We start from the raw sequence: 11,595 nt of genomic DNA on the forward strand, positions 1-11,595 counted from the left end.
ACCTAGAGTAATCAATTAGGCCAGCATTTAAAGCAGGCCATAACTTGTTGTTTTCGATCAACTTCTTCGAGGTCAGTCCATTTTATGGGAAATAGATTATTCAAAAATCCCACATTTAACTTTTATGTCTGGCCGTTCTTGCTAGGAAGTCCGCCATATCCTTTTATTGCCTTAGAAGAACTAATTTGCATTTTTATGATTTAATTTTCCAAATGCATCGCAATCAGCAGGAAATGGTCTATATTTATGGCCAATACTTCCGGTATATCATTAAAACTTAATAAACTGATTTTATGCCTCTATTTGGCTTCCTTAAATTTCTGCCAATTTGCAACAAAGAAATTAAATGAAACGTTTATTTAATCTTTCATCTGAATAATGCAACATAATTTTTAATTCTATTAAATTGAATTAAATTCAACAACAATAGCTATTCATATATCAATTAGGTGTCGTTATGAAGTTAATTTAAATATAAATTATATTAAAAAGAAGTCATAAATAAATTATAAACCAATCATTTTATTATGTTCCTTGGCATTGTTTTTATGGCAATGCTTCCTCATTCTCGCTTCCTTTGTCATAAAAACTTTTATTTTTTATTTCTCCATTTAGAGAGTTTAAGACTTTAAAAAGTGGATTGCGTCATATGGGGCCATCAAAATAGTTTATGACTGATTTAGACTTATTTATAGCTGCCCAACTTAAATAAGAGATAAAGATATTTATATTAAAAAGGAGTTATAAAAAAAAAAAAAAAAAAAATTTTTTTTTTTTGGGAATTTTTTTGGTTTGGTTTTAGAAAGTTAAGTCGAAAATAGTTTGTTCACACCATTTTATTAAATTTCCTTTGCTTTACTTTTCTTTTGTATTCTGCTTTACCCTTACCCTTATATACAGATGCTTATATCCTGGGATTTCAACAAGCAGAGTGGCGCAGTGGAAGCGTGCTGGGCCCATAACCCAGAGGTCCGAGGATCGAAACCTTGCTCTGCTAGTGTGTTATTTTTTATTTTTCTTTTTTAATGTTTATGTTTTTTTTTGTTATTTTAAACTGCGCTAGCATTGTGTTTTCAACTTATCATTCACATTTCACACTGCCAGCCAGTCTGGTATATCCCATTTCCAAGACCAAAGCAGACTTAATGGCAAAGCGTATTATTTAACAAATCACTGACATTTAGCTCGAGGGAATTCCTGAATCTCCGAAATCCTCTTATCCCCTTCTGCTGCAGATTGGCCGGCAAATGCAAATTGAGCTGGAAGCACAAATCTTTAATCAGGACTTTATTCCGCATTCACCTGCATGCTCAAACGTACAATATAATCGTATGTGTGCCTGGCATGTTTTTTATCTTTGCCAGAAACTCGATTCGGATTCCCTGCGCTTTGTGTGTCGCAAGTAATTTTATTGCTGCCTTTTGACTGCTCACAAAAGCAGCTCCTGCTTGCCTTTCAAACCTTCAAAACGCTTGTCGATTGCATTTTCCATTCGCAGACTAAACATTCAACCAAAATTTTCCTTTACCTTTGCGGGCCAAAGGTAAATCGAACTTGTGGCAGTTACATTTCTCAGTGGGAGATCTTAAACTCATCTGTTTCTTAGTTGAATGAAAATCAAAGTTAAATAAGATTTTATGATTTATTTAGAAAATAAGTAGTCTTATAAATTTATAAAATATTTTAGTAATAAATAGAATTAATATACAAGTCGATTTGATTTGACCTGAAACCAGCTCTTTCGGGAGTTAAATCCAGGCCATTTCTAGCTTTGAACAAGCCATGTTTACACAATATTTTGTATGGTTTTTGTGCTGCTGCCTTTGAGGCTTAACATTCGTTTTGTGCACCTGCCAATCGTAAGCTTTTTTAGGTCAGATGCCCGTCGTTCTGCGGTCAAAATGCAATTGTATTCATCTGCTTTCCGTGGCCTTAAAGTGTGATGGAGCCATCTCGTTTTTTCGAAGCACGGACGCACACATACGCTCTGTGTGCACAATTAATCAAACAACGGACAAAAAACGGAGTGCAAAAACAAGAAATATTCAATTATTCATACGCAATGTTAACCCGAATGTGTGGCACATAACCACAAACAGGCGTCGCCCAACATAATGTTGATAAGTGTAAATGCCATATGTAAATGTTGTTCCTACCACGCACGCCCATTTCACTTTTTGGGGGCGTTGAACAAATTGTGACATAAAAATTGAGTGGTTTGATATTTATGGCAGGAAACACTGTACAGGCGGTGGACAGGGGAAAGCAACTTAATTCGATCGGAAGAAAGCTAATTGAGTGTGGCAGGTATCCAGATAACTCTTCATGATAGTATTTCCGATAATATTAAAGTTATTTTTCCAATGACCGCTTAAATCTAAGCCAGGGAGTAATGCATTCCATTTAAAATTCTATCAAACTTTTGGCCCGTGCCAAGTGCAGCAACTATCTAAACTGCAAAAACCAGGCACATGATGGAAAAAACGTTAATGGCACCACTGGGATGGAGCGGCCAAAGTACCAAAAAAAAGAGGAGGAGGAGGTAGATAGCACACACTGTGGGTGGGCATAAAAACAGCATTAGGTGAAGGGTTTTCCAAATTTGTTGGCCATGTGGGTAAACAAGAAAGTTAATTGCTGGCACAACTACCAAATGAGATAAGGAACTACATACTTAGGTTTTGGAATAATTAAATTCAAACCATCTGTTAGGCTAGGATTATTGTTCAACATAATCCTTTCAGTTAGTCTTAACTTACGCAGAATTTAAACCATTTTTGATGCTGTGCTATTCCATCGATCAAACTGACTTTAGGCAAGTATTTGTAACTTTAAATTCCTGTTGTGAGAGATGATTCAAGGCCACAAAGAAGCCAATTTGGCCCTATATTTTGCAAGTCATACTAACAAAGTTCATTGAAAATTTAATGCCGCCAGGCAGTGAACTGGTAATACAAAATTGCACCATGTGCAGTCGTAAATAAATAATTCATTTCCCAGAGAGCAAGGGAGTCTGATGGAAATGGAGTTGCAACTGCAGCCGAGCACATCGAAGTTGAATGAATTTTTAGTGCTTTGCGAGGACCGAAAAACAATAAAAGATATTTTGTGGCATGGTTTTTGTTTCGCAATTGGCTGAGCTCTAGACAATTGGGTATACATTTTGAAAAGGGAATAGGAAGTTGGGTAAAAGCGGGTGGGCAGTGGTGTATAGCAATCAAAGTTAAAAAATCGTTTCACAAGGCATAAGTGTTCCGATCTATCCGGTCACATTTGGAAGTCAGAAACTGGCAGCATTTAGCAAGAGAACTTGTGGAACTAAGTGAGTAACTTAACTTGTGAACATTTAACCCGTCAATCAATTCAGGAGAGCCCTCTGAGAACCAGTATTGCATTGGTAGGTAGCTGAAGGCCTTTTATCTTTAATTCTTACTCCATTTGTAACCCTGTTTAGCTACTGTGGCACATAAACCATTAACCCATTATACAAATAATACAAAATAAATCACAAGTTCACTGAATATTTGGTTATTTAGAGTGGAAGGCAAGAAAATATCCATCTTGTGTAGCTGCTGTGAAATCAAACTACCAACCATTTATAGAATAAATCTCCGAAAGTGTCACATTTGTTGACCAATGAAAGTTTCAATTTTGGCACGTCCCCGGGGCGTATACGTGATGTGAACCTTCCATCAAATTCCCATCAGTCAATGGCTTGGAACAATGGCTGGAACAAAAAAGCCAAAACGAACATTTGCGTCTCTATTCAGCATTCTAGATTTCCGGATTTTTGTATAAATATTTTATTACTGTCCTCGCAACATTTATCTTACAGAAACCTGGAAAAAGAGAGGGAAGGAATTATTTCGGTCGGCATTTTGATTTGTTTTCGCATTTGGCGATTTTTCACACGTTGAGAAAGATATTTTGTCGCCCATAAAACTGATATACGAGTGAGCTTTTGCGGGTGTGCTAAGGATATATTTTCATTATTCAGTTGGTGATTTTTGTGCCCAGGCTTATAGGCCCCAGACCCGGAATCGTCATTTGCAGCATTTGCTTTTATTTCATTATTCATATCTAGTTTACCTACTCCGCCAATCATTCATACGCCATGTGTTACGCCACGGAAATAAAAAACCCGTGACAATGATTGACAGCTTTGCGCATTTCTTGCATTGCAATTGAATATGTTTTTCCGCAGGACCTCGGAGACCAGCGCAACTGTCGTAAAATATGGACATAAAAAAGAATTGCAATAACTGGGATATAGCCACTAAATTTTATATTGCACAAATGTCAATTTCCACTGCAGAATAAAACCGAAGTCCGTCCTGGTTTATACCCAATTAGGCAACTGTATGGCGCGGTTCATTAAAGTTTGATAGCTGCATTCTTTGACTCGGGTTTCCTTAAATTCCGAACTTCTTCCCTCGACTTTTAAGCCGATTGAGGAAGTTTGAGTCGCCCGGATTTCAATCTTAAAAGTAATCTTATTACTGGCAAGCTGGAATATGATATTTTAGTCTTTTCGTCGCCAGGATAAGCTTTTGTTTAATTTTCCTCTCAACAAAAAATATTACGTTACCCCCTCAAGTGTGTTTTGTATACTTTCCGAGTGGGAAAACTGTCTCATGTGCCGGCTTGGTGGGCAGATTGAAAGGGAGTTCCTTCTCGTTGTCTTCGAGTCGTCGTTGAGAACAAATTGAAAAGGCCTCAAGGTGTCCTTGGTGTCTTATTAAAATTTCACCATATTTGCGTAACTGTGTTTGCAAAAAAAGTAAACGTTTGAGTTAAATTTCCCGGCGCAGTGCATAATTTAATTTGCCTTGGGGAGGAATTACAGTGAAGTTTCGTGGGAATTATTAAGCAGGTTATGATAAAAGGTATTGAAGTTCAATTTGCTTATCAATGACGTATGTGAACAGATTTCTTCTAAATAATAAACAATTCCCTTAAACTTCTTGCTGAAATATTAAATTTCGAATGAAGATGTTGCTTAGCCGCCCTTTAAGCTCCATCACATAACCCAACCACATGACACCATAGCCCGTCACCAACTGTTGACATCCTCCTTTAAAAAGGTTAATTGTGTCGTTCTAATGTCTTTAGCCATCCATGTGCGTGGCTTACGTGTTCGGGTTGCCAAAGAGGGAGAGCAGGGGCGCCACAAAAGATTTGCCACCAGGAACACGTTTTGTTTCAGTTTTTGTCCTCAAGACAGGAAAAATGCTCTCGATCTACGTGATGCTCGTCCCTCTTCGGTTTCATTTAATGGGGAGTGAATGGTTTTATTTCTATTTACTGTTTAGCTACTACAGCTCGAAAAGCTTTTAGAGAAGCACATACACATCCTTGTCAGGATTTCAGTTGCAGCTGCATTTAAATTCCCTACCAATTGATTTCAAGCGATTTTGATAGATTTCAGTTCCGTGTATCCCAAAGTTTGCCTTAGCAGGCAGCTTAAGACAACAATATCTGACTAGAAACTTCTCGGCTGCGAATAACTTGGCGGAACTTCAAATTCGTTTTCAAATCGAACAAATAAAAACGCTTCACCCGCTCAAAACTTAATTTTGCTTGCATTTCACTACCCAGAAAGTGTGCATAAAGTTGTAGCCTTCACATGAAGTTGGGAACAGACTTTGTATTGATTGGCATAGACCAAGTTTTACAAGTTGCGGATATGAAATGTAACATTTTCAAAAGTGTTTTACAAAATCATCAAGCTCTAAGGAAAATGCATTTTTTAAATTATTTTCAATAAAATCAGAAAAAATTTAGGCCGTTGAATAACTCTGCTATTTGCTGTATTAAGATATAACTTTTAATTTAAAAAACAAACTAATTTTTCTACTCAATGACATGAACAGTAAATTCAGGTCAATGGGTAAAAAAAAATGGCCCTTGCCTCCTACCTCAATAAGTCTAGATTCCTTCGCCTACTTCCCATCTTGATTAGCATTCGTCAGTTGTTTGGCCATTTTGCTCGGCCATTTGGTCTGTTTTAAATTTCCGCTTCCGCCGGCGGTGTCAACTCCATGGCAATGTCATTTCCGTCAGGAAAAGACGCTGGGGAGGCCATCAGCTTCAAAACTGAAAGCTGGGAACTGGAAACTGAAAACTCGTCATCCTCGACGTCGACGTCCGTCATTGTCCTTAGCGCTTCCGCGTCATTTCCATTTACAAGTCCTCCACTGCTCGTGCTCTTTTCCGGATTCTATTTTCCGGCTGGGGGGGCAGTGGCTGACATCTGGAATAGTCGGCACGTTGATGATGGCATCATAAAAAGTGCCATCGACTGCAATTTTTCCCAGCTGATTTATTAATGTTGACAATCGTGGCAGTCTGTTGACATTGCCCCCGCCTCCTCAAAGCCCAATGTAATGGAGTTGTTCGTCTTGAACTTGAACTCGAGTCGGTAGCCTGGTGAATTATTTACACTCCACATTAAAGTATAATGAAGAATGTTTTGCCGTTCCAATTCGCTTCGCAGACCTCTAATTAGTTTCCTCATTTCACCTTTTTTCCTCTTTCTTACTCTTTTACCTGTGATTAGCACACTTCCGTGGAAAATTGCGACTGCCTTCTAATTATGATGGCTATTTCAGTCTGGGTCGAATTTAAATGGATTATAAAGCAATGAGTTCTCAAGGTTTGCTGTTGAAAATCATATTTTAATCATATTTAAACATTCATTTTATTGATCTGAGCTCATAAAAGGGGTAAAAATACAGTCATCATGGAAACTCGATCTTATTTACTCTTTAATTGCATCTTAAATGCGGGCCAGTCACGTGTGATGCACGTGAGTTTGGTCCTGCATCCGAGATGGCTTTACATTTTCCTGCACGTGAACTGAATTTTATTTAAAATAATTATTTTTTTATTTGAGAGCTGCTTTCTGTCTGTTTTTTTATTATTTCATTGTTAATTATGAAGTATAAATCCGAGCCAGGATATCAATAGCTTAAAGTTTTTTATATCAATTGATTGTTCGGCTTTGGCTATATTAAATATTCGAATCACGTGCTCGGCGGAAGGACGTGATAAAGCCACACATCACTCGATTTGTTAACCCCAAATTGCCCGTTTATTATCGCTGCGTAAGCCACCTGAATAGCAATTTCTCCGATTTCCCCATAAATACATAATTTAAATGCGCCAATTCATCAACCTCATGGCTCAATGCCTTTTTATTTACCTTGATGTTTCTGTTCGAAAGTCCTTTGCCCTCTATAACCCGCACACATCGATGTCAAATTTATGCCCATGAGACAGTTCCATTCGTACAGCCCTGCTTTCAGCTCCTTTCAATCGCCGTTCTACTTTGACATTTTTCTTAGAAAAGGATACGCAACAGGAAACGGAAACGCCGATTTGTCAATTGTCTGCCTCAAGATTTATGTGGGCCGCGATAAATTTGATACACGAATACCTGATTTTGCTTTTGGGCACGCGATGTCCTATGACGTGTTTCAAGGCAATTTGTTAGTGAATCGCACTTATTCTCGATTTATTTAAACACCTTTCTTGACTTAGTCGTTAAATCCTTTTCTTTAAGTCTAAGTAGCTGATCGATAAGGCAATAAGTAATATATGCACTTCCTCTGATAAACAAAAAGCAAACAAATGTCACGTAACTCCAGGCGAAGTGATTAGAGGCTTGCAACCTTTAATTAACAGGCTTTAAAATTAACAAGTTAGAAATTGTGTGTTCTAGAAAAACCCCTATTTATAACCAAATAGGTAAATACTTATGCAACCAATTAAAGTGGTAATCAAGCCATAATCTGAATAAATTAAATCTTTATTTTGTTCCAGCAATGTCAACAAATTTCGCTCTTAAACATAAATTAACTAATGCTCACAAGTAGACGCTTGAGTTTTAAATTAACTTAGTCAAAGGAAAGCTAGAGAAAACTAATCAAAAGGTCCGTCTTAGCCACTAATGAGCCTTGGCCTTGTAGGTGATTTTCCAGACCTCAAACAGGCAAATGGTGGAATGGAAGCGGTAGAAGATGGCCAGCGGCATGGAGATGTGGGTGATGATGGTCCAGCCCCAGACGCCAAAGAACTCCAGATGGGACTCCCGGAAAACGGCTCGCCCCTTGATCAGGGTATTCACAAACCAGATGGCAATATTGGCCACCAGCAGGAACGTGATAATCTCCCTGCCAGGCTTCCTCCTCACCTGCTTGGCACCCTTGCATCGCCTATGACTGGCGTGCAGGATGAACATGGTCTGCAGTGAGGTTTGCACCACTCCGAAGACCTCCGCTATGATGCCCTCGACTCGATCGGGTACTGTGTCCCATTTGGCAAAGTAACTGCCCAGGATACTGAACATTCCGTACAAGTAGACTCCAGTCTGGGCCACAATCAGCAGGAGGTTGTCCAAGTGCATCGAGTGGTGCTCTTCGCCGTTTTCCTTGATGTATTTCAGATCGCGCATGAGGATCATGCCTGTAAAATATTAATGTTAATATTTTATATAATATTATATCCCAAGAGCGCCCTACTTACCCGTTATCACAGCAGAGGCGCACATGAAGTACATGAAGGTCTCCCAAAGAGTGACCTCCTGGGTGGCCACCAGTTCGTACCCAGGCTGGGTGTACAGCACGAAGTACATGATCATGGAGATAATGGTCATGACTATGATCAGGATGCCGAAGAAGAGTCCTTTGTGCGACTCCGAGCAATCCACGGAGAAGTGGTGGGCGGGCTTAGCGGTCACTGGCTTCACGGAATTCTTGCGAGACTTATCGATGTCCGGAATGGACTTGACGGTCTTCCACATTTCGAAGAGGATCACGGCGCAGATCAGGGAGTACTCAATGGTGCAGGGGAACAGGAAAGGGGGACAGCTGCTGGACCAGAGCTCCCATAATCGTGGTGCGGGAGCAGCCACTGAAGGCAGCCGCCGTGGGGGAAGGAGTCAACGTGATGTTTGCGATAACGGAGCTTAAATTGGTCAGCAGCGTTTGGTTGAGTGGATGATGGGGATGATGCTGATGCAGGGACTCATTGACAGCAGTCCAATCCGTTCTGCTAGTGGTGAAATTATGTATGACCTGCTCGTGGGCTGGATCCACTTCGTGTTGGCCGATGTGGAAAATCTCGTGCTTGGTCTCTTCCACCAGGACATACAGCCACTCACACAGGTTGGTGGCTACCATGTGCATCAGTCCGAATCTGGAGGTGACCTTGTGCCGGGCCATGTCCATGTAGGTGGTGTTCAGGAAAATGAACTGCACCTGGGCGATGCACAGGATCATTCGGCAGATGGGCGTGATGGCCACGAAGACATCTCGACATCCGGGATGGCCATTCAGCTCGAAGAACTGGCCAAACTCCAGACCGGAATACACCATGGTTCCAATGGCAAAGGCAATGGCTCCCACTCTCAGGTAAAAGCTGCCAAAATGGGTCACCTTATGCTTCAGATGCACATTGTTGTTCTTTTCATCTGAAAATGTATGTAACTTTAGCTTATGGGTTTAGGTAAACATCCCTTTCAATCTTACGATAGTCCTTTAAAGCATTGAAAAGCGATCGATTTCGGAAGGCGCTGATGTACAGGAAGATCACGAAGAGGATGCTGCCCACATAGAGGTACACGTAGAATCCCTGGTAGACATAGGTCGGAATCTGGTCGGATATTACTTCTGTGATCGGCAGACAAACGCCAAGAAGTACCAGCAGCTTGCAATAGGTGGCGGAGAGCGCTGAGCTTATGGCATCACTGGAAAGATATTTTAACCAAATAAGTAAAAGGAATTCGTTTCCCCTTTAGTTTCTTCAACTTACTTGCCTGTGCGTCGGTTCTTCTCCTTCTGCTGTTTGGCCTGGAAGCTCTTGGCACCATTGTCGAAGAAGGCGGTGGATCCGTTCCTGGCACTCGTCGTCCCACTCTGGAAATTAATGGTCGCTGTACTGCCGCTCGCTGTTCCCTGCAGGTTACTGCAAAATATTAAAAAAAGTATAAAGATTAAGTAAGGGAAATTCGAAAACATTCAATTTGTATTTAGTAAAGGTGATTACAATTAGCCACTATCAAAAACACATAGTCATTGGATAGGAATAGGAGTATCAGAGTGAAGTAGGGAGATGTGTTTGGTGAAAAATCCAAGAAAAGGTTTAAAGATTTTCCAGAACTTGATTATGCGATCGGAAATGTACCCATTTTTTGCACTTCTTGGCGACAGGAAGCCGTTGGCGTCCTTCCGCCCGAAGAGCGGTGGTCTCTGGGTAAGGATCTCCTGAAGGAGCAGCGATGGTCTCCGGGACACCTGCAAGGTGCAGGCGGAGTCTTCGTGGTGCATTCCAATGGTGGGCAGAGGAAGGAGAGCCTGCCGCTGGCTGCCATGCTCCACGAGATCCAGGTTCGTCTGGGACTTGGCCAGCGGTGAGATGGGATGCGGCGACATGACCGGAATGCTGTGGTGCCCACAGTGATCACAGGACGTTCTGGCGTAACGGATCACCTGATTCGAGGTGTTGGCTACCGAGTGACGAGGTGTTCCGGGTACCGAAGGGGGCAGCGAGTTCGGAGGGGATCTTGAGAACGAAGCCGACTTCTTTGGCGCTGTTATGGTTATGTATTCACAGGCATCGGAGGATCTGTGACTGCTGTTGTAGGATCGAAATTAGTTAGAGACAGGCTAAGGACTCTATCAGCTCAGCAAGTGGCACATGTACACGCGAAGGTCCCAAGAGAGCCAGCGAAAGGTTCAGTGCTTTCCGATGAACTGAATTTGGTTTTCGAAAACTGGATTCTTGTGGTTGGTTCTATCACTTGAAAGCCTTTAACCTGTCCCTGAAAGAATCGCACACTTTTGTATGTATTTTGCAGCTTTGATTGATTTCTGATCGATTTCTGGCCGCAAATCGAGATATTATCACCCAGTGGGTGACAAAAGCACGCGTGTTCCGTTGGAAATACCTCTAATTTGTACATAAGTGGATAGATAAAAGTCGGTCTGTTGTCTCATCAATCAAAAGTCAGATAAGTTCTCACTGTTTACATAAACATTAAGTGATCACGTTTTCCTTTTGTTGCCTGCAATCAGTGTCTGGGACTTGAGCTGCGGCTTTCGCGTACAAAAAGAAACTACGAAAACTAATGTCAAAGTATGACATCTATATGGCTTTGACGAACCTCTTTGATTAGATATAATACTTCGAAATATTAGGAGAGGGAAAACGAAACCTTTGATGGCAATATTTTCACGATTGAATTGTTTTCATTTTAACAGACTTCTACGAAAAATATCACTTTTTGTCTTTATATTAAATAAAGATATTATATATCCGTCGTGTATATGTGCCACTGCAGTTCTTTATCTTCAATCCGAAACTAACTCATTTCCTTTCGATATAACATCGTGGTGATAATGGACGCGCTGCTTGGTCCTCCACATATTAATGGGCTCGTCGTACATATCTTTCGATTTCAAGTTAATTAGCGACATTTCCGGGCCGCAGCGCAGTTTTTTGTGGAATCCGACTGAAAGGGGTCAGCAGATCGGTCGCTATATATAAACCGATCGATCGGCGATCTCTTAAGCCGCGATTATCCGCGCCCTCACA

General features: G+C 40.8%; 1 protein-coding gene and 1 non-coding gene across 2 annotated transcripts; one reads left to right on the top strand and one right to left on the bottom strand.

The window, feature by feature from the left end:
- Nucleotides 1-925: 925 nt before the first annotated feature.
- On the top strand, nucleotides 926-997 carry Trnam-cau. The gene has a single exon. It is a non-coding gene; the product is annotated as a tRNA-Met (tRNA).
- Nucleotides 998-7,792: 6,795 nt separating this feature from the next.
- Nucleotides 7,793-11,595, bottom strand: LOC108111180 (proton channel OtopLc). Its single transcript, XM_017220562.2, is given in 7 exon segments — nucleotides 7,793-8,466; nucleotides 8,527-8,863; nucleotides 8,865-9,472; nucleotides 9,531-9,748; nucleotides 9,814-9,966; nucleotides 10,186-10,635; nucleotides 11,368-11,595. Coding segments are annotated over 7 exon segments (2,394 nt in total). The 5' UTR covers nucleotides 11,478-11,595; the 3' UTR covers nucleotides 7,793-7,948.

Source organism: Drosophila eugracilis, unplaced genomic scaffold (genome assembly GCF_018153835.1).
Source record: "Drosophila eugracilis isolate 14026-0451.02 unplaced genomic scaffold, ASM1815383v1 contig_2152, whole genome shotgun sequence".
NCBI lineage: Eukaryota > Metazoa > Arthropoda > Insecta > Diptera > Drosophilidae > Drosophila > Drosophila eugracilis.